This window comes from Manis javanica, chromosome 12 (genome assembly GCF_040802235.1).
Source record: "Manis javanica isolate MJ-LG chromosome 12, MJ_LKY, whole genome shotgun sequence".
NCBI classification, from domain to species: Eukaryota; Metazoa; Chordata; class Mammalia; order Pholidota; family Manidae; genus Manis; species Manis javanica.
In genome coordinates, this window is record NC_133167.1 from 102,023,378 (window position 1) to 102,046,857 (window position 23,480).

The following is a 23,480-nucleotide window of genomic DNA, read 5'->3' on the forward strand; positions in this document are numbered from 1 at the left end:
GAATTCTACTAAACAAATTACTAGTAAGCAGATAGCTTCCCATTAATATTTTAGCTGTTGGTATGTAAATAGGAATTTTTGAGCTACTTCAACAACTCAACTTTTTCATTTACTTAAACATCCTCTCAGACCTGTCCTTTAAAATTCATCCAGAGATCTATGGCTTCCAGGAACCCTTGACGTGAGCTTTCCCATCCACAATAATCTGAACCTTCTAAAAATATCTGTTCTTAAGCAAGTTACTAAAACGGTGTACTGCTTTACCAGAACGTCTGCTCCTCTGAAAAGGTCTGTTACTGCTCTTCCGACGATTGCTCAAGAGCCAGACATGGTGCACGGACAGTGGCCGTAGACCCCTTGGCCAGTGAGCCCCTTCTCCATCGCCCCCGCACAACATCTCCTGGATCCAAAGCGACGATGAGTGCAGGCTCTGAGGCCCACCCTCTCTCTGTCCCCATAACTGACGTAACACTGGCGTCCCTGCACCCACACTGGCTTCATCCAACAGCCCAAAAACAGGGAGCAATGGCACTCAGCATTTCTGGTATTTATGCTTCACAATCCGTGCCAGTGGATTAGACAGTGCGATGTTGTGGGAATACGTACCCTTTTGACCCTCAAACTGCGCCGTTCGGTGGAGTTTCTCACGAACAGTGATTTTTTAGCCAGGGTTGAGCTGTCACTGTCACTTCGATTCAACTGGCAACAAAGGATTAAAAAAAAAATAAGCTGACTGCATTAACAGTCCAGTGGAAGTTTAAATACAGGTTTATTTAAAAAAAATAAAAAATCCTCCCCAGACAAGTTTTTCTCTGTTCTATGCTTTGCTTAAATGACTTACCTTTCTTATAAAATTTAAACAATTGCCTTAAAAAACTTATGAATTGCCAATGCATATTTTGAAATAAGATTATCCCTTGTATTTTTAGCTAATTAGCAATACTTATTTTCTAAAGACAGCTCGGTATAATGTCCAGAGCTCAAGGCCAGAGTCCAGTCATAGTTTAGTACAATCTAGAACACTTTCGGCCCAGACAGCCCTCCTGGCTGCCTTGCCCATTTCAGGTCTTGGCCTAAAGTCACCTTCTCCGTGAAGCCTACACGGAACCCTGCTTAAATCTGCAACCCTCAGCCCTACCACTCCCAACCCCCTGCACTTGTTTTCCATACATAGCATTGCCCCATCCAAGACACGTGATACTCTGTTCATCGTGTCTATTGTTTCGTTTGATTCACAAGAACATAAGTTTTGCAAAGGCAGAGCTCTGGGTGTCTTTTGTTCACAAAGGAATTCCAAGTGTCTAGACACATGCTTAAGAGTAGGTACTTAATAAAAATGTTGAATTGAATGAATAAATTTAGAATTTTAAAAGTGTTTTCTAACTCATTTTATATTAAGTTTGTATTACTAAATGTCGTAAGTACTTCTGGAAGTAGAATTTGGTAAACTGATGCATACACCACAATATCTGTCCCACAACCACGAGTCTGATTCAGTGTCTACGGGCATTATTAAAAGATGACTTTATTCTAAAACCCAATTCACAATTTTTCATTCAGTAGGACTAACATGGTTTGAAGCATGTATATGACAGAAATATACAACATATTATATATCTCAAGTCCCCTTTAAGTTTCTAATCACAGACTGAAGTCCAAATATACTTAGTAGCAGATCCTTAATTGCACTTATTTGCCAAATAAAGGGGCACTAGAGCCAATGAGACACTGAATTTGGGAAAGAAGAGAAGCCCAAAGCTCAAACCAGAAGGAACCTGAGCGTGCATTTGTGTCTGCAGTACGGCGCTCTGGCCATTAGTGGCCATCTGGGTGGGTGCCCAGGGCGCCACGGCCTTACCCTGCAGACATGCTGGTACCGCTGGCCCGGCGAGAAGGTCTGCGAGCGCACGATCACGCTGCTCCTCACCGCCGGCCGCTGCCGCCCGCTCAGGCTGCTGCGGTCTTTGGGCCGAACCGCCACGCTGGCACCTGCCTCGTCGGTGTTCGTCTCTTTATCAACCTAGAATCGAAGTCAGAAGTTTGTCAGGAGCTGAGAGGTGTGGATGTTTTGTTTCTTCTAAACAGGAAAGAAAGATCTAATCCTACAACAGAGACTCATCTCGTGCCGGGTCACTTCTGAGAAGGGCTTCGCCCTGCTCCTGGTGGGAACCCAGGGACGTGGCTTTCTACCACGTTCTTAGGAAGCTTCCAGGGTGGACAGGAGAGCGTTACCCGTAAACGGAGGTGCCACCTCTAAATTCTCTACAAAGTTACAGGCTTACGGAGAATGCAGTGGTATGTATATGAATGTTAACAGCTGCTGCAAAGCGGAGTTAGGATTCTTACTGGATATTTGGAAATGTAACAAAAAAGTAAAACTTAAGTAAGAATGGAAGTTTCTCAAAATACAAACTGTACAGGAATAGGAGATGTTTACTGTTGATCCTGGGTGTACAACCTGACCCTAAACCTGCCTCCTGCTGGGATGTTCCTTTATAAGAGGAAGTCTTCAGTCAGGGTAAGTATTACTTTCCTCAGGAATGAAGAACTGGAATTTTCTAGACTCTATTACCCACATCCCAAGTTCGCCAAGGTCCTCAAAGCTTGAAAATGATCTGCCTCTTTGGGGATGATGGGCTTAGCATGTCTCTCACTTAACTAGCAGAGGTCCTGCTCACTAACCTGGCTGGCATCTGCACCTAAACAGAGTCATCTGTCACCTTCCAGAAGTGACAGCAGTCAGAACACCAGCGCCAAAATGAACCTCAAATGTTTACCTCATGTTTGAAATGGAAGGAAACTTACATTTATGAAACTTATTACGATTAAGTAGTCGCCCTGGTATGATCCAGGAAATTCAAGATGCTTTTAATAAACATTCACGACACATTTACAGAGATCTAAAGAGAACTATTTATCTTCTTATATAAAGTTGGAGAATGACTATTTTGGGGCTATTTAAAATTGTATTTACAGTGTTTCTGACAGCCTATTTCCACAAATGCCTATCATGATAAGCTCTGGCATGGAATTGTAATTCACCCCAACAGACCAGTTCAGCCCAAGGGGGGCCCGTGGAGGTGGAGGTCTGCATAGGGGCATGTGCTTGGGGTGCTTACAAGCGTGGCTGCCCCAGTGGGGGGCTGGTTCCCCAGGTCCTGGGCACGGTTGTCCCCTCCCCGTGTTGTGTCTTTCTCCATCTCAGGCATATGCTGGCAGGAGCTTATGTCTTCTGTACAGCCACTGCCCTCTGGCAATTGACCTTCAGCCTCTTCTTCGGCCACAATTTCATCAGAGGCCTCTCTGAGCATGGTTAGCCTACAGTGGAGCAGAGCAAAGCACACTGTGGGCCCGGCTGGCATCTCCGTGAACAGTGCAGCCCTGGCGTGGCCCGTTGCCTGGGCAGTGACCTATGGCCTCACTCGCAAGGGCTGAAGCCATGTCTGTACTGGAACTTTTACTACAAAATGCTCATAAAAAATAAGATTATCACCATACTAACAATCTGCAGCACAATCACTGTAATTTGGTACTAAAAAAGGTGATTTAAATTCATGAAATTTGACCTAGTTCCTAGATAATAACATAGAAATATTCTGAAAAATCACATATAAAGCTTAATCCACCTTTCAGAAATACTGACCACTCATTGTATTACAATCTGGTATTAGTTATTCATTTATTCTAAGATTAATCATACAACAGAATGGAGCTGTGCTCCCTAAGAGTGAATAAAGGCATATGGATTAAAGGTCCGCACCGTCAACCATGCTCATGGTCTAGCAGAGTAAAGCCTGGTGTAAAGGCAGTTTGAATATGGAAATAACAAGGCCCTTAATGCTGTATAATCTTGCCTTTAACAGAAGTCATGGCATGGGTTCAGCTGCCACTGCGAGTGCGGCTCCAGAATATAAATACACATATAAATACAGAAATATAAATACTCTGTGATAAACTGTCCTGACAGGAAGCAGGAGAACCAGGATGGTTTAGAGTATCTCATGCTTTGTTGAGTTCTGTGTTCTTAGAAGGGAAACATTTTTGCCACGGGTAACTGGAAGTGGAGCTTTGACTGTGACTGGTGACACACCGACAAACTGGCACAGACTAACTGGTAAATGCTTAACTGTGAAATCAACATGGGGGGACAAGCAATGAGTCCTGAGTTATAAATTCCTTTATGTTATGTACTAAGAGTGTTTTTTTGAAATGTGTGTGTGACACAATTTGCCATTTTACACTCGCTAGGAAGGCTTATATTCTTTGAAGATACCATGAGAAACCTCATTGCCACTCCCATATTTATGTTTTCTGCAGTGTTCTGATTTTTATTCACTATGAAGGGCTTCTGCTATGAAGTATACCTGCACCTTTTTACATCACTGTAGTAAGCTGTCCCTTCCAAACATCCACAATTTTGTTACTTATGATTTTTCTTGTCCCTCTAAGTTTGCAAAAAGTTTTATGTCTATGCACATTTGCACAAATGCATTAGCTATGTATGTATGCACATATACGTGTTAACAGTTCAAACGTAACAGTACAAGTAACTATATATACAAAATTAAGCTACACGATTTTATATAAACACTTAAAAAACTGATGAATTCACTAACATTTGTTTTTGGAGAAAACAGTGCACACCTGGAAAGAGAGTTCTTTATACATATGTGAATCTAGACAAAAGTTATAACAACCTTATCTTTTTTTTTTTAAAGGATGGTGTGTGGGAGGAGGGAAGATGAAAAAAAAGGTAAAAGTAGTAACAGAGAAAATGTCGACTCGGAGGCTGTGTTCTCCTACCTGCTCTGGCTTCCCAGGGCCCAAAGGGCACAGCGGGGAGTTTAAAGGAAGGGAGTCGGCTTTTAAATCCACCCGAGACTCTACGGTAAACTACCATACCTTTCAAAAAAGGTAGTTTAGTCTTAAAATTTTAAGAAGCTCTGGAAATAGGGTCAAACATTACTGAAGCAAGAACCAAGAATCTTGCATGTGTGAACTTTAACATTGCCCACGACATTGCCATCACTTCTGCCAACTCTCTGAAGACCACGGAGAGTCCTTCCCCGTGTGCTGCTCCTAAGAGCAGCGCGGCTTTCCACAATTTCAGAACAAGATCTAAGTCTACACAGGCCTCCCAGAGAAACTGAACGTATCCTCTTTGAGTTGCCGACAGCAACAGGAATAACGGGCTTACCAGTCTCCATCTGGACCCCTGTGCTCATCTTCCTGCCCCCCCGGTTCTTCTTGTGCCAATTCTTGTTCCACAGCCAGTAGCTCAGCTGATGTCCTTGCAAGTAAGGCCGACACCGCATCCTGGAGAATGTAAGACACAGGCCGATTAACATCATAGACCTGGAGGAATGACTGAAAACTCACCAGAGGGGGACTCATGCTTCCAGTTGTGAAAAGGAAGGTTGGTATTAGACCTCGTTCAGCTGAGGACGAATATGAAAGTTGAATACAATAAGTCAAATTCAAGAAACAAACAAACAAAATTCTTGCTGTTTTAAAGCAATAAGAGCAAGAAAGGCAATCAGGAGTAAAGGGACACCGTCCCAGGGAGAAGAGAGATGCCAGGGGGGATGCCACCATCAGGGCCACTCTTCTCCCTTGGGGCGTGTGTCAGTTCCTGTGCCGAGGCACAGAGGCTGAACAGACGGTGGCTTCCAACAGTGCTGGTAGGGTGCAAAGGTGAGGCCTGACCTGCAGGCTACCAAGGCAGTCAGCACGAGAGGAGCCAGAGAAAACGGACTGTAAAGTAGGCCCAGGAATCTGCATAATATTTCTGTGGAGGCATTTGCCATTCCCAGGCTGCATGTGTGCAGAACAAGAAGTCAGAAACAAAGCAAAAACCAGCTGTCGGAGGCCAAAACAGCAAAGAGACACTTCGGTCACCTCACGGTCCCACGGTCCTAGGGAGGGAAGAATTGGGACTCATGTCCCCTAAAGGATCCAGTCGATCTGCCCATACTGTAATCTGCCTTTCAGAAGAGTATTAAGGCCTCTCTGGAGGAAGACATCAGCCGGAGTCTTTACAGTTCTTCATGCATAATATCTAGCATCCCCCTGGGAACCAGGACCCAGGGACTGACAGCCACGAACAGCAGGACACAGAGAGGCAGACCTCCAGGGGACCCACACGCTGCAGTCATTTAGAGAAGGAGTTTACATTTTGCAATTGACATGTCCAAGAAATCTGATGAAATGATGGAGAATTTCACTAGTATAAACACAAAGAAAAAAATCAAAGAAAAAGAGGAAATCTTATAAGCAGTGAAAGAAAAAAGGCACATTACCTTTCAAGGATCAGCTGTCTCCCAACAGCTCGATGCATCAATGGAAACCAGATGACAACAGAATGATATCTTTAATGTGTTTGGAGAAATACCTGCCCACCTAAAATTCTGAATACATAGCTTCCTGTCCCCCCCAAAATAAGTCCTTCCCAAATTAAGTTAAAATAAAGACACCAATAGACCTGTACTGAAAGAAATCCTAGAGGGAATTCTTCAAGCAGAGGGAAGATGACCTAAATGGGTGCACCACAATGCGGAGTATGACACCCTGGGATGGGTGGAGGTGTGCTGAACTGTCGTAGCACCCTTGGGAGAAATAAGATACACAAGTCATTGAGAACATTTTAGGGCTTATTTCCCTAAAGAGACTTGGTTGCAAAAGGCTACTTCTCACAAAGAAAACTACAGCCTGGGCTGGTGAATTCTCTTGGGAATTCTCCCAAATATTTAAGGGAGAGGTAACACCCATCTTACAAAGACTTCAGCAATGAGTAGAAAAGAAGGAATATACTTGCCAACTTACATTCTGAAGCCACTAAACCCTTGATATCAGAAACTGACAAAGACATTACAAGAGAAAAAAAATGAAAGACGAATCTCTCTCATGAACACAAATGAGAAAAACCCTCCCAACACAAAGTCAAGGAAATCAAATCCAGCAACATATATAAAACACACCACAATGAAGTCTGTTCTACTCCAGGAATCCAAGGGCAGTTTAACATTTAAAAGTCGATCAACTTATAATCTGCCACCTTAGGGAGACGCAGAAACACAGAGAGAGAGTGGTACCGCCCTACCGCCCTATCAACGTGGCTAAAACGGAAGAGGACACAGGTAAATACAGGTACAAGAACGCTAACAGCAGCAGAGGCAGAAACGAGTGATTCTTTTATAAGCTATACTTGAAACAAGCTGGAAATTATCTTTCTTTCTTTGTGTGTGTGTGTTAGCAAGCTGGGAGAGAAGGGTTAGCTGTGAAACAAGAAAAGCATAGTGAAAGTGAATAAAACACGTCAGCACCACAGCATTCTATATCCCATACAATTTTACTAAATTTTCATGTCTTCTTTCTCTAATTTTGACTCACCAAGTCTACAGACGCTAACAATGGCTGGTCTGGCTGGTATGCAGTACCCTCATTTTCCTCTTCATTCTTTTTGCAAGGCATTTGCTTAGAAGGAAGCAAGTTATACCACAGAGTGAAAATCTCACTGGAAAATGGTAAATCTGCCAAACTGATCTGAGTTCCAGCCTATGAGAAAGAAAGGAAAAAAAAACCCCACAGTGTTTAAATTCATTATTTGCTCCCCATAATATAATTGAGATTATTGGGCAAGCTTGTTTCTGGGTAAAAAAAATACAATACTCATGATATAAAGCATTGGTGGATTTCTTTTTTTTAAACCTGGAGATGGTGTGACTCAATAAGAAATAATCCCAATACTAAAAGCGAATCCTAGGATTATTTCGTGGGATACTATTTTGCCAAAACTTAATGACTAAGCATGCAACTTTTTGTAAGTAAGGAATTATTTTTAAATGAAAAGTTGAAAAAAATGACTCAGCAGAAACTCTAATACATCTTCTAATGTACCATAAGAGTGATGTGATTATTTTGCACAAAATCCACTATCTCACTGAAAAATTTAAGAACAAATAAAAACTCCATGTAGTCCTTAAATGGGAAAACCAGATGGCAAAATTTTTCTTTGCATAAGTAAATTAGTAGAATGTCAAAGAGATGAAAGGATTTTATATTCTACCAAATCAAACACACCGGCCCAAATCTAAATTACTCTGTACTAATTTTTAAAAGGCTATCAATTCACATGTTTATTAACTCTACAGAGTATCTGTCATAAATATTTATTATCGTGTTTATTACTGTACTGAAGACAGCCTGATGAGTCAGTTAACTCTGCTTCTTTCTTTATTGTCAGGCACTAACGTCAAATATTTTTTTCATATAAAGAAAAGAAAATGTTAAAGAAATCTATCACCCTTTCAAACTTTGTTCATAAAATGCGTGTTCTTTGTTTCCTATTGGACTGCAAAGTTCAACTAGAGACCGAAGCTGGTTTTTGGACACAAGTGCACACCTCTAGATGCTTCCATTTGAACACATTCTGTAACTCTACTGAGATGTAATGGTTTTCTGGCTATTAGGTGCAATGGTGTGTTAAACTCACCAGTAGTTGTATATGAAGTATTCTGCATAGGCATTTAAATACCGTATTGCTCTAAACAGCAACACCATGTCTTCCTAGAAGCTCTAATAGCCTGGCTGGGGAGAATAAGCTGAATGAAGAAGCCATATACTTTGCATCTTGCTTAATTTAATTGCAACAGTGAATTATGTGTGGGATGCCTTTTTGATTCTACTCCATCATTCCCTAGCTATGTGGCCATGGAAATATTACCTATTTAACTGAAAATAGGGGTGATCGTACCTTTTTCATAAGATTGTCATGAGAATTCAATGAGATAATGGACACAAAGCACCCAGCACGAGACTCTCGTACTGGGAATAACAAACTTGGTCCACGGTGATAGTCATCATAGAGGTCAGAGTTCTGCTTCAGCCAAAGGATAGGAACGAAAAGCAGATTTTATAGAAAATCACAATGTAGAAGCAGATTTTAAAGGTTTGGAATAAGAAAATGAAAACTAGAAATCAGCACTTCATATAAAATGAAACAGCCATTGCATGTGCCGGAGGCAGTGGGCAGATGTGTAGTGGAATCAGCGCTGGCAAAGAGCAACTGGAAAATTATTCCCAGAATAGCCGGTCAGAGGTGCTGTTTGACAATGGTAATACTGGAAAGTCTTACCAGGCATTCTTCCCTTCGATGTTTACTAACAGAGCAAAGATCCACCCTCAGCGTCTTCTGCTGTAAGGCTGTTTGGGAAATGGCCACTCTGAAGATATCATGGAATAAAACGGATTCTGTGGCTGGGTGGACTTTTGTTCGAAACAGACAGCTGACGTCAGTTGAGGAGGGTAGCAGGGCGACCCTGAAATACCTGTGAAGGACCAGAGTGAGGTGGGCTTCAGGGGGTACTGCAGGCCGGGAGGGAAGGAGCTCACCAAGCAGGCATGGTGACTTTGCCCCAGAGACGCTCACTATCACTTCCCAGCAATGGAGCGCATTATTCTACTAGAGAAAAATAAAGGCTGAAAGGTATCCTGTTAAGAAAATTTAAAACACATGAAACTTAACAATTCAAAATACCATTGTCTAGCATCTCAGAAGTCTCAGATACAACAGACTGTCTTAAGAGTCTGATGCTTTGTAAAATTCAGGGGAGGAGTTATAGAAAAACAGCAACTTGTAAGACCACTTTAAAGCAAATTTTCTCAGCACACATTATTGCGGACTCACAATTCTTGGAAACACTGCAAGGTATTTTCTTTTACATCTCAGAAGGGAACACCCATGAAATCCCTCCCCCTCATTTCCAGGCTTGTATGGTTCACATTCTAAAAGACACCTTTCTCCAATTACAGAAACTATGACTTCACATACAGAACCGAGGACATGTCCTATTAGTTCTGTATTTTACATCAACGTGAATTTTGGAGATCTGGCATTGAAAACTTAGTGGGCTTTGGGCCACTGCCATCAAGGCTGAAGGCTGAGCAGAAGAAATCTTGGCTGCCATCCTGGAAGAGCAGCAAGAGGAACCTCCTGGGGAGCTGGGCTGGAGAGGAGGAAGGGTCTGCTTCTCCAGACTCCAGTTCTCCTCTGTGCCAGCGGCCCGACCGCTTACATGACCCTAAAATACTTCCACGTGACAGAGTGAGGTTTCCGTGGTTATGGGCCAAAGGCACAGCGGACAGAAGGTAAGGGGGTCTTCCTCCCGCTCTGTGGGGCGGGGGGCTCTCTCCACACCGGAGTCAGGAGCCGCTCATGGAAACACCACGGCTGCTGCCAACCAGCTGAAGCATAAACTCTGCTTGTCATAATTAACAACTAAAATTAAGCTAAGTTAGGGGAGGAAAATAACTATTTTAAGGATATTTCATAGGAGTTACCATTTTGAGCACTGTCATTATTTGGGCCAAGGCTTTCCCGCATGGGTGTAAGAAAATGTCGCTGTGCACCCAGGAAGGCTCAGATGCACCGGAGGAGCAGCCACTGCCCACCGTCGACATCCTGCATCTGCAGGCTATCCTCACGCCTCCAGGGGGCGCCTGGCTTCCCCTGAGGAAGAGACGGAGACTGGTCTGGCAGGGGTAGAACCTGCGGGAGGCCTGTTCTTACAGTCCGGGTTCTTGGGGCGCTCTGTCGTTTCTTCCTGGACTGCCAGGTGGGCTCTCAGTGTTCACAGATCAATCCCTGGGGCACCCCTCACACTAAAACTGAAAGGCTGCCAACGGCACACTGCAGTACCTCAGCATATTATTGGTGGAAATAGTCACAGATAATTTTATCGAGCCACCCTTCCTCGAATTCCTAATCTCAGGCTGGGAAGCAGTCTCCCCGGCTGCTCTACCGCTCCCCCTTAGGCCATCTTCCTTACTGGTCCCCTAAGCCCACTCCCCTCCTGGAATCCTATCCCCCCAGCTTTGAGGATCGTCAGTACCTAGACATGCCCGAGTTCTGTTCTTGTATTGCCCACGAAATCATCTCCCTTCGTTTTTTCCACTTAGGTCCAGTTTCCTCTCTCTGATGAATCTCAGAGTATTACGATATGAACTTAGTAAACTGTACGGAAAGCACCCAGGGCTTTTCCACTTATGAAATGTCCCTCTGATTGAGGAATATACTCTATTACTATGGAAAACATCCATCTGGCTGGGAAGAGTCTTGGGGGTCACCCCTCAACAGCTCTTTCTTATTTCCACACCCTTGTCCTGGTATATGCAACATACTATTAAGTGCAGATGGACAGATAACTTCTGGAGTCTAAGTCAGAGGTGCTAAGCTGAAACCTGGCTTCTTTCTGGGACTTTCTAGCCATGGCTCTTAAGAGAGTCACTGAAACTTTTTCTCCACAAAGTGTGAATGGTGGTAAAGATCTCTAGAAATATCTGTCAGGAAACCAAGGGTCCCTAAGCAATAGACTGTGTAGCATTACGCCGTTACTTTGTGTGGATTGTGGTTTCATGAAATGAACTAACTTAAAGTCAAATGATTTAATAAATTCTTGGTCATAGGGAAGTGAATGCTTAATGGTAAGAACATGATGCTCTTGCATGAAATATGATACTATGCTTGGCAAACTGTACTGATCAAATAAAACTTAATCATTACATTTGCATGTAAAAGACCAGAAAATTCCTCCAAACCAATGGAAGGCAACAGTGAAAATTTGAATTATTTTTCAAAAATATCAGGGCCCAACATAGCATAATACAGAATCTCTGATTGAAAAGGGAGATACTTTTAAAAAGTCTTGGTTCTTATTCTTAATAATGAACCTCAGGTCGAATAGGGATCAAAACCCAATATGCTCTTCACCCCTTCTTCTCTCTGGGTCATCTGCTGGTGCTGAGGTGTGATCAGTCCTGCTACGACTTCTCCATACCTTCTCTGGCTGAACTGCTGGGTTACAATTGCAATGAACATATGTGGACGATGTTAAGTTCCTCAATTGGTTCTTTACTGATTTTACTTACACTTTTGAAGTATGAGGTATCAAGAAGGCATGAAGATTTCGGAGTTGTGCTAAAATCACCATGAAGCTTGACCTTTTCACGTCGTATCTGCTGAAAGAGAAGCTGATGAGATTTGGGAAGAGCGCAGGCCCATGGCCGCTGCACAGAATTCTAGGCTGCCCCTCCGCCCGCACACAGCCCTTTACCTGAGTCCGATCTGCACCTGCGCCGTCTCCAAGACGGCGACGTCCTCTTCGCTGTAGGTAACATCTTCAACCTCACTAGGCCTAGGCACAGGGAAACAGCAGGCAGAGGTGAACACGGACACTGACTGGTACGGTTCCTGTCTGCCACTTAATGATTCCGAATGTAAACCTGAATGAGCAGCATTCCTATACCAGCCAGTGGCCCTGCGCCCCATGCAAGATCTCACACTGAGGGCTTTCTTCACCCTGCTAAGAGCACTCTACCTCCGAGCCTTTAGGGGAGAGAGCTTCCTGACACTCCCTGGGGTATACCACACCCCTAGACACATTCCAGGCTTTCAGAAACACACAAGGGAAGCTTCAGGGGCCAAACGGGCACTGGCCAACGGCTCCAATATTCTCATTTAGAAAAACGAGAGTTTTAAGTTTCAAAGGCAGTTGGTTGTTGAGCACACCAACCTGTTTGTCATTTCCCTGACAGACAGGATGCTTTTGTAATACTGAAATTTCAGGCACACCATTTCTTTACCGCCTACAGCGTTCACTGCCGCGCAGTGAACTAAAGGCAGCGGTACGTTTGGAATCTGTGACCCACACGCGCGGCATGAGGAGGCATGGGTCATGGAAAGCAGTCCTGCCGGGTCCTTACTGTTTCACGAAAGCTTCATAGACCCCACTGTCTCCAGCCACAGACTCGTCAGATACGGCAGCTGACACACAAGTGGCTTTCTCCCCAAGCAGGTGGATGACTCTTCTTTTTGGTAATGATTTTTCCACATCTAGAGAGGGGAAAGTGATTTCTTATTAGGGTAAGTTTGGTATAAAACACACACATAGCTGGACTATGAGAAATCCAAACTGAAATTTCCACCTGAGAATCAAGGATGTGCCTATTCACATCAAGAGCTGTGCATGATTCCAGGCACTATGACTTAGAAGATTCCTGAGAGGCCGGTTATTTGGGTCATTCTTTGAGAAAGACTATGGGTTTTTTTGGTCCTGAAATATTTTCAGGGAAGGGAGGAATGACACGTTCTCAGCGGTCTCTCATTCTCTCTTTCAGGTACTCTCGGCAGCTCTCATTCACTGGAGGTACGAAGCGCTCTGCCTCCCTTAAGTATTAAAGATATTTCTGTAACAGAGAGAATCTAGCAGCTCAAGAAAGGTTTCTGCCTCTTTACTTTCCTCCTCTCTCCACAGGCCATATTCTACTTTTCCTGGCTACTACCCTAGTGGAAGTGCAAGGAAAAAAGTCTTTGACTTATAGAATTTCTCACCAGCTAAGACCATGATGCAAAACTTTGTGCTATTGAATCTGTAGCAACGACGACCACTTAACTTTTATCTCTACCTCATATTCATACACTGCATCCTGAAGCAAGCACAGAGCATTTTAAAGCTGCATTCCTATATAATAAGCTGCCAGCCCGTGGGGTTCTTTCATCTGCACCAAGCAGAGTGGGGATCAGGATTGGTATGCATCTCGCCCCCTTCTGAGTTGTGACTTTACATCTTGTTAAGATGTTTAAGTTTTAGGGCTTCAGATTATAGGATTGATTGCTGCATTTCCCCTTTTATTTCTGGCAGTGGGAATGCTTTTTCCTTGATGATGAAGTGCCTTCCCTCCGCACAGCCCCCTTCGTGAGGGGTGAAAGTGATGACATGATTTATTGATTACCCCCTGGAATAACCGCAGCAGCCCGAAACTGACTTTGACAGTGACAGAGACTTGGCTGTGGAAGGACTTCACAGTTTTTCCAGCTTGGTCTCTGTCATCCGGCGGGGACTGGCGCTGGAGAGCAAGGGGCCCAGAAGAGGAGCTCAGCTTCTGCTGCAAAAGCCTGGAGCTCTGAGGGAGACGAACCGGGTCACTACCAAGAGCCCCCATCCCACGTGAAGCTCAGATGTACCCCGAATGGACCGAGTGCCAGAGACCAGATCCGAAGAGAATTAGTCTTTAGGGCCAAATACATGCTTTCAGTTGTTTTGACACATGAAACTGAACTTAATTTGCAAACAAAGCTCAGGGATATATTTTCTCCTAGGGCGACTTTAACTGCAGTTTTCTGATATTATACTCCAGTCAGGTGTCATGAGGAAGGCAAGGGCTGGGCAAAAACGCTGCCAGACGAGACGTGGGCGCCCGGGACCTCCAGGTGGGGACAGAGCCTGTGGTCCTCGCTGACCCCGCCCCCTTCTGCAGCCAAGTCCACTGGACGTTGAGAAGTGGTCACTGGAGAATACTCCACATACGTGAGGGGCAAAACCAGCTTTGGAATGCTCCAGAAATGCAAGATCCTTCCAGTCCAAAGCAAGGGGAATGGCACAGAAACGATTCCCCTTTCTTCTGTCTCCGTTCGGAAGTTTTATCATTTTGTGTTGAGCAGAGTTTCAGGGCCTTATCATCGTGGGGTGACATTAACCGCCAAGAACTAAGCGGAAGTACTGGGCAATGCTTCCCGGTGCTCTGGGGGGACAAACTAGCATCCTCATTTTGCAGATGAGCATCAACGAGCCGGAGAGACTGGGTAACGTGCTCGCCAGAACACGGCCAGTGAAGGGGGCAACCAACCAAAGCAACGAACGTTTGAATGCAGGCGGGGGTCGGGAGCGGGCGCCCAGGGCGGAGCGCCGGCCCCACACCGTGCACGCCCCCTGCTGGCGGCAGCCAGGGACGCCCTACCTCCGGGCTCTGCGGCTTGCAGCCCTTCTGTAAACACGGCTCTGGCGCTGATATTCTCTGTGGTTGGTTATTTTGGTAGCAAGTGACTTGTAGCTCTGGCACCGGCCAGGAGCTGCACGCAGACCACGTACGTCTCCGCACCCTGATTCTGCCCCAGGCCGCTGGCAGGTGGCAGTTCTGCTTTCAGCACTCGAAGTCGCACAAGCAAGATGGAATTCCTATCTCTGTAAACATCTGAATTGGCCAATCTATGAATACTTTGGATTCCTAGGACCATCAGCACAAAATAAATACACTTCTGAAGAGCAAGAAAATACTTCTCAAGAGGCCTGTCTTCTTCCGTGCTCTGGACACATGGTGACAAGTGCCCGTCTGAGCAGGGTCCTGGGGGCCAGTGCTGGAGCGGTCACTTCACACTTGGTTTCAGGCTAGTTCTGGAAGGCACCACCCCCCTCGAACCACACCTCGGTCATTTGCCAACAAGGGTGCCATCTTGTTCAGTTTACAACCACATCTAGGATACTAAATAAAGCCTCCACCTCACAAAGGAAAACAATTACAAAAAAATCAAATTCTCCTGTCTCAATACAAATGAGGGACTCAGAACTTTCTTGGCTGCAACCAGGAACATGGCCAGAAGATGGCAGAGTGACACTGTGCACGAGAGCCCGCTTTTCCCAAGTCAACTTCAGGCGGAGACGGGAATCTGGCATGAAACAAAGACCGTATTTATATAGAATTCCCTGAGCAATCTAAACACTGAACCCTAGTACTCATTAGCTGGTGTGCTAACTGCCTTGACTTTAATCTGTTTTAGACCAGCTTTTAAAAGAAAGCCCTCTTCTTTGCCTTGCTATTTCAGAACCAGAATCTACTTGCAAGTATTGTGTTCACAAAATATGTTCCCAGTCACCTCCTGCACACAGAGCATTTCTGGACAACATAGCAGGTACTTGGTGATTAAATCTATTAAACAGGGAAGCCTATTTTTATTTGATAGAGAAAAAATGTCTAGGTGTATCAATGAAAACTCCTTTTCAAATGAAGCCAAAATGAATAGGTAACGGACAGAGAAGGGGGCTAGTACCGTTTGTCTATATGGGAAAGTAACTCTCCAGTCATTCTTCTTAAAATTATTAAGAGGGGATACATGCAAGCAAAGGTCTCCATTACCTGCTGTTCCTTCATACACGGGCTCCCCAGCACACTCATGGAGGTCCTTATCCTCTAGAAGAGCGTGGGATGCTCCTCCTGAACTGGAGTCCAGCAACATCGGATTTTCACCGAGGCCAATGTCTGCGAAATGATCACTCAGTTCACAGTCTTCAAAGTCCGCAGTGAAGTGATGGAGAGCGCTGTCATGAGAAGACATGGGAAACGCGCCTTCCAAGACCAAGGGAGAGCCAGGGGGGGACAGGGACGAGAGGGAGGACCGCGAGGACAGGGACGTCACTGACGTGGGTGCCTCGGTCAGCGGGGGAGGGTGGCCTGTGGCTGCGGCCGCCGCCCTGCAGGGAGTGCTCTGGCCCGTCTGGCTGGGGGACTTGACCACTTCGTTTTCATGGATGGTGGTGATTGGTCCGGAGGGAATGTAACCGCCTTTCTCCTGCAGGAGGAAGTCCAGTTTATACTGATAATCCGCGTCCATCTGGTCGCCCGGACCGGTGTAATAGAGCTCGCTGGAGCTGAGGGAATTGAGTGACCCTCTGCTGGAGGTGTTCAGAGACCCCCGGCTGGAGGCTAGGGAACCCAGGCTGCTCCCAGATGACACGGACAGGGTGCTGGCGGAGAGGCTGGGGGAAGAGAAGCGCACGTTGTAAAAACGGTCACAGTGTGCAGAACCCAAGAGCAACGCTTGCAGGCTCGTCTGGACCCCAGAGGATCCCAGCGAGGCCGAGGAACATGACGGCCGCGACGAGGGCCCTGCCATCAGCTAGCGTGCCGCCCACCGCCATGCTCATCTGTGGACGCTTCCAACCTGGCTCTCTAAATACTCTCTAAGCAACAATTCCAGTCTTATTAAAAATCATCCCTCTTGCATAACATTTTTTTTAAAAAGGGATCAAATACTTACTGATAAATCTACCTACACAGGCATCCATAAGCAGCTATGCAATTTTAAATACAGAAGGGTAAAAAATGGTACAAATAGTACGCAGTGCTAATGCAGTTATTTTGTTTAAGAATAAAGCTTTTTATTCTGAGAGGGGAAATAAAGCAAGTTTATAAAGCAAGTTTCACATGGGCTCCTGGGCTCACTCACCTTTCCTCTTTTCTGTGTGTATTTAGGGAGTATGTGGCAAACTATTTTAAGGCAAATTTCAAAGAAGAGGTGACATGGAGAAATGTGTCATTCTCCTAAGTATGTCCTCATGGCTGACATATATCTGCCTCCTCCCACACACTTCAAACGTATTCCAAATATGACCCTGGGGTTCGTGAAAAAGAACTCTTTGCAAGTTTAAATTTGGTCATTCAACTTTTAATTCTACCAGTGTTAACTCTTTTGTTTACCTCTAAATCATTGAAAATAAAGAGAAAAGTAATCAAAGCTGAACCAAAACATGCCCGTATACAGCTAAGAAACAAGTTCCCCTGGAAAGCCCAGGGGCTTACCTTTTAAGTTGTGAATGCAAAGAAGTAGTTAATTTAGTAGTTTCTTCAAGTTTCTGTAGCAGCTCTTTTCTTCGCTCCTCCAATTTCAATCTAGGAAAAAAACCAGAATTTATTTATTTATTTATTTTTGAATTTATTTTTATGTCATTATGATAAAGCACTGAAAACTGAAAGAAAAGAAAGATTCTCATTATGATGCAAACTTCACAGACCCCGAGAGGGGAATCCAGATGAACTCAACAGACAGAAAGCAGACGAGACGGCAGGAAGGAAAAGTGGCCAGAACCCCCTGCAGCCAAACTACACGAATGGGGGCAGCTACACCAAATCTCTAGTGTTATGGAGCATTGGAAAACTTTTGTATCCAAAGTTTTATTAAATGGGTAAAAAAAAAAAAAAACACATGCTCTTACGAGTTAGGGAAAGATAGGGAGGAAGACAACAAAAATCTGACAAAGATTACAGAATCGTTGAATAGGCCTGGGACTTGGGCTTTTATAACTAACATATTTGACAGTAATAACAGAATTATAAAAGATCACCCTAAGGATGGATGGGATGTGGTAAAATAAAATTTAGTGATAAAAGTGCCAATCTTATTTTGATGAGAATTTCAGGGACTAAGAAACCAGCTTATATTGCCATTATGAACTAAATTTGGCTCAAGTGTTTTCAGCAAGAAAAGACATGAAAGTGATTTCCTTTCTTATCTACAGCATGTCACATTACCTGCATCAGATTATCTGAACATTTCATCTACCTTCAGCTGAACACGTTTTTAGGAGGCTTTTAAAAAATTGGGATATTCTGGAATCAGGCACTGGAGTAAGTAAGTCACTTTTAAATCAACTAGATTGTCTATGTCATCTGAAGGTCTTTAGACATTATGGAAAGAAGCCCACTGAGAAGGGTCACTAGGGAGCAGAATGCGAGCCGGAAAACCACCGTGGTTTCTAGACTTGGATTTGCTGTTTATGAGCTGTGTGTCCCTAGGCAAGTAACGCAATCCCGCGTCTCAGCTTTCCCATCTGTACGATGGTGATTGGTACCCTACTGCGTCTGCTGGCTGAGGCTGTTAAAGGGATCAAGTGGAAAAACGTTTGCACAAGGCACTGCAGGCATCAAAACACACCTTCCTTGTTCAAAGCCTCAGCCTGCCCTGCAAGGTGGGGATATAAAAATTGTTACTTTGAAGAAAAAGGAAATTTCCCTAATTGCTAACCTCTTTGAAATGTTATGTATGTTTTAGGCAGTCAGGAAACATGCCTGTATTTTATTTATAGGTTATCTATCCTTTGATGTGTCATCAACACAATTTCATTATATGTTAAAATAAAAAAAAGGCATTCTTGTCATTTTATTTAGTACTTCAAAAGGTGATAAATTCTTAATTCCCAGCTTTCAAAGATGTATTTTGAAAAAGACATTCTCCATTTTCTAAAACCCCTTAAATATAAATAAAAACCCAACATGGAAAAAAAAAATCAGTACAAAGTAGGTTAACCGAATTGGAAAGTACATAAAGGTCTGAGAAAGCACAAAAATCTACCAAAATCCATGTCTTCTGAAACAGGAAGAACATTTTTGAAGCAAGTTTTAAAGCTAAATACTGCACAAACGCATGAAGGCTCCTCTGGCGTGTTAAGGGTTTTCGGTGTGATGCTAGTGTGTTTAACGCTGACATATAAAATCCAGAGCTTTTCCGGCCCTGGTCCCAGCTGATGGCCCCTCTGGCCTCCCCCATGACCAGTAAGGTGCTGCCCTTCCGGGGGCTGAACCAGGTCTGTGATCCTATCAGTCAGCAAGGCCTGGACGCAGGGATCTGTGCAATGCATGGATGGTGACCTGACACACACTCAGGTTCCCCTGCCTGATGTCCAGCTGATCTGCTTACAGAACTGGAATTTTTACATGAAATGATCAATTTACACTTTCCCCAAGAAAGATCAGAAAATTGCTTAAAGTATTTTCCTTTACATTTTCACCGGCTTCAGAGGAGGGCTTCGACTGACAAGCTGCACAAGTGAACATTCTGTGACCTGTTAAAATAGCAAAGGGAGCAAGTTGTCTTCTCCTTGTCAAATGAAAAGCAATAAACTTTTGCATTCTTCTGAGCAATAAAACTGAGAATAGGAAGCTCCCGTCCATGTAACAGTCCAGATAATCTCTTATCAGAGTGCAAGAGTTTATAGCCATTGTTATCAGACTCGGTCCACGATGTACTGCATTCCTGGTCTTACGTTGACATCCCTTAGTTATTCAGGGTCACAGACATTTCGCGTTCCTAACAGACACAGAAGAGCTGACACTGAACACTGGTGGCCGGGCGGTGAGTGGGAGGGGGGTTTACCTCCCGTGGAAAGCGAGCCCTCTGGTGCGGGTTCTCAGGCCACTAAGAACAGAAGCAGCCGAGACCCCCCGAGACCGGGAAAGGTGTGCAGGCCCATCTAGGACACCCCGCCAGGCTTCACCTGCCCCGGGGTAGGAAACCCACCTGTCAGCCAGCGCGGGGCTCGGTGCGGCCCGCACAGACAGCAGCTCCTCCTCCAGCCGCTGCCGCTCGGCTTCCAGGCGTTCCAGTTCATCTTGGCTGCGTTTTTGTGGAGTGACAAACTGAAGCTCTTTCAAAAATTCCTCTTTTTCATGGATTAGCATTAGCTTCTCCTTCTCCACATCCAGCGCCCCAGGCCAGGCTTCACTGTCCAATTTCGATAGTTCGATTTTCAGGTTGGCCATACTAAAACAAAGAGATAAGGAGGTGTGTGCATACTTAGAGCTCCCAGGAGGGAAAACAAAACCAGCTAAGTTTGGGGTCAGATGCTGTTGATTCTCCCCAGGGCCCCTGACCAGCGAGGGCTGTGGTCGCCTGGAGTTTGGCAGGGGGTGACGACTGACAGCCCTGTGTCCCAGCCCCTGGGCCCGGCTCTACACCTAGCTGTCATCTGCTTCATTTTCCCACCTTCACAATCTGAGTCAGCACACCCCAGCTATCTGATAAAAGGGTGAAGGTCAAAGCACACAGAAGCTTAAAAAATGGAGAGTTCCAGGAGCCATGGACAGGCCGGCCCGGCTCTGTGGCCACCAGCTAGGCTGACGGGAGGGACACCTGCAGGGCTGTCGTCTAAGAAAACTGCAGTAAATGGACGCCTGAAACGCCAGTGTTCCTCTGGTAAAGACTGTCCCCTAGTAAAATGGGAGTCCCGGGGCTGCGCTGGACAGCAGGGAGGGTATTAGCCGGTCAGGGGAGGAGAAGAGAGAACAGAGAGCAGCGGCCAGTCAGTGTCAAAGTGCATCCGTCATGGCCCCACCACCCAACGCCAGGGAAAAGGGCAGGGCTTAGCTTCCGCCACCAGCATCTCCTTAAGCCGTGCCCTGCACAACTGGTGTCTGTACCATCTCCTGAGCGCTCCCTGAACAGAGCTGCAGGCACGGCACTCAGCCTGGCTTTCCTCGCACAGAGTCATTGGGCTGTATGGGGCACGCGGGCCCTGGTGGACATTCGTGGACACAGGCAGCTGGAGTGGCTCCACTGGACTGACAATGGGTGCTGAAGTTAGGGGGGTGGGATGGGACGGGGAGGTGGGAAAAACAGCAAAGGGAAATGTCACCGGTTTCATCATTTTGCCTGAGCTTAGCTTTCACCATGTCTAGAGCTTCACAGTAAATGGTAAAGGTAATCCTGATTCAATAAGAATGCTTTCTCCACCTGAACCGAGTAAACTACTCTGTGGCACCACGAGGACAAGGTAAATGGCATATGCCTACTTTGACCATAAGCACAAGATCAAGGTAAACTATGAACACAACTGAGATTGGCACAAGGATTCCATATCCCTATTAAAAAAACACATTGGGTGAATCTCTGGGTGTTGTTACGGCATGCCCCAGGATATGAAAGACGGGAAGGCGGTCCTTTTTTTTGTTCCTTTTTTTATGGAAGAAGTTGTAGAAGGAAAGAAAAAAGGTGAACAGAAAACATGATCAGGACAAAGACAGAAGTAGTTTACATTCTTGTGCTGTAAGTTTCTTGCGTTAGTTAAAAATAAAATTGCCATCTTCAGTGGGCACTGCATATACAACGTACTTCTGATTGTCACCCACTGTCTGCACTAATGGTCGATGTAACATCAACTATTCTTCAGCTTTAATCATAAAGCCATAAACAACTGTCTCAACGTGCTGGAAAATTAATCATCAAAATGCTAAATAAGCATGAAATTATTAGCTTCATTAAGCACATAAAACAAAGGCTGGAGGAGAGAACAGGTTTCAGAGAAACATAACCCACCTCTTCACTTATTCAGAATTAAGGAAGAAAAAGCATTTTCATCATATGCATACTAACGCTTGAAAGTTACCTGTTTGTCAGAATCACTAGTAACTTTAAAATAAAACCCCAAATGGTAAAAGAACAGCAATGCAACGAATTGGGGAAATAACCCGAGGTCTTAAGTTTTGCTGTGATTGAATTAACTGATTGCTCTGGGGGTAATGACGCAGCAGAGGAAAGAAAGGCTCCTGTCAATCAGGCATTCCTAGGTGGGTCTTGAACTTTATTTGGAAACTGTGTACCCAAATCTGGGGAACAAAATGTGAAGACTTCTGGGAACATTTGCAGTTGGAATGAACGTTGCCAAAGTAAAGCAAAGACTCAAGCTGACCTAAGGGGAGACGAGTCGAGCCCCAGGGAACCCAGGACTCTGGCTGCCAAAGGGTTGGTGCAGTCACAGCTGGAAGGCCACAGACGGCACCACCACGGCTTCCGCGTCACTGGGCCACAAAGCCACGAAGCAGTCCTCTATCCTTGGCACTAGCCTAGGCACTGAAAGCTGACAAAAAAGTATACAAAATTTTTCCTGACCTCAAAAAGTTGATAATCTACCTGAGAGAATTTATAGGCATTAAAATTAAGCAAATAAAATGTTCAGAAAGACTAAGTGACTTGCTCATGCCACATGGTTAATCATTTGTGCAACAAAACTTAGGGTTCTCTCAGAAATCAGAGAACTGCCTAATATTAGTAACAGGCAAACAGTTTATTTAGGCAGATCAAATAATTACTTTGTTGAAGCAGGATAACATAACCTCTAAGAACTTCGGCCAATTACCCTTAAATCATTATCACCAACAATAATGGGAAGACTTAGACTTCAATATCTATCTGATGGTCTTCGTTAGGGCAGGAAGACCTGACATTCTAGCAGGTTCTCAGCTGAGCTTTTATTCATGAGGAGGAACATGATAAATTTCTCTGCCCCTTGTAGGGTGATAATGCAAGTCTCCCTCCCCTAGTGGCCTTTTTTACACTCTTAAAAGGAAGTAATGAGATAAAATCTATCAGTAGGATCTTCTTCCTCAAAATAAGCCAGGTGTGTCCATATTATGAAAATGAGCTGGTTCTGTGCATGGGATCAGGATGACGATGGCCTCACCCAAGGAGAGTCACAACGTAAGACAAGGCCAGCACGGGGGTTAGTGAGAATCTCTCTCCCTTCCTCCTGAAGGGAGTCACTGGGACGGACACCTCACCTGCTCAAGGGCATCATCGCCAGCAGGTCTTCCCTGCAATGCCATGAAACACGCTTAAAGCGATTTACAGTAGAACCCCCTCAACCACTGCCAAGTCCTGTACCCAAGCCACTGACCATGTTTCTGCCTAAGAAGCCGTCTTCTCACTTTTAATTTTAAGTATTGCACAAGCTCAAAGCTTCCTTCTTCTGGAAGAGAGGGGCATGTCCCCCTCACACTTCTCACTAATTCTCTCTGTTCTTCAGCTTTGTGGGGAGGGGGAAGGAAAAGACAGCAGGCAGAGAGGGGCCTCGGTGACCCTCACATGCACAAACCGGAGACCGAGGGGAAGGTGTGTGGGGAGCGTCCAGCAGATGTCACTGTAGAAGCAAAGATTAATTCTGGGAAGGAAAACACGGAGCCCGCTGGTTCCTTAACCCCAAACAGCTCCCCTGCTGTTACCTTCTCTTGGCTTCTTCATACTGTAGGCTCAGTCTGACCTTCTCAGCTAAATTTGATCTACTTCTCACTCCGATCTAGAAAAAAACAAAAGGGAAAAAGTC

At 44.9% G+C, this 23,480-nt stretch overlaps 1 protein-coding gene across 2 annotated transcripts in view; it reads right to left on the reverse strand.

The window, feature by feature from the left end:
• Positions 1–23,480, reverse strand: part of WWC2 (WW and C2 domain containing 2) — a 142,393-nt gene that overhangs the window by 15,540 nt on the left and 103,373 nt on the right. Inside the window, exons 8-20 of one of the 2 annotated variants that reach the window (XM_073219191.1) lie at positions 23,380–23,453; positions 19,904–20,146; positions 17,410–17,499; positions 15,967–16,586; positions 12,760–12,889; positions 12,111–12,191; positions 11,926–12,012; positions 9,134–9,326; positions 7,390–7,554; positions 5,198–5,316; positions 3,120–3,318; positions 1,859–2,020; positions 607–699 (exon numbers count right to left, since the gene is read on the reverse strand). In XM_073219191.1, the coding sequence (XP_073075292.1) occupies positions 607–699; positions 1,859–2,020; positions 3,120–3,318; positions 5,198–5,316; positions 7,390–7,554; positions 9,134–9,326; positions 11,926–12,012; positions 12,111–12,191; positions 12,760–12,889; positions 15,967–16,586; positions 17,410–17,499; positions 19,904–20,146; positions 23,380–23,453 (2,256 nt within the window). Of the gene's footprint in view, positions 1–606; positions 700–1,858; positions 2,021–3,119; positions 3,319–5,197; positions 5,317–7,389; positions 7,555–9,133; positions 9,327–11,925; positions 12,016–12,110; positions 12,192–12,759; positions 12,890–15,966; positions 16,587–17,409; positions 17,500–19,903; positions 20,147–23,379; positions 23,454–23,480 lie in introns of both variants that reach the window. The other variant, XM_073219190.1, reaches the window with a different exon arrangement.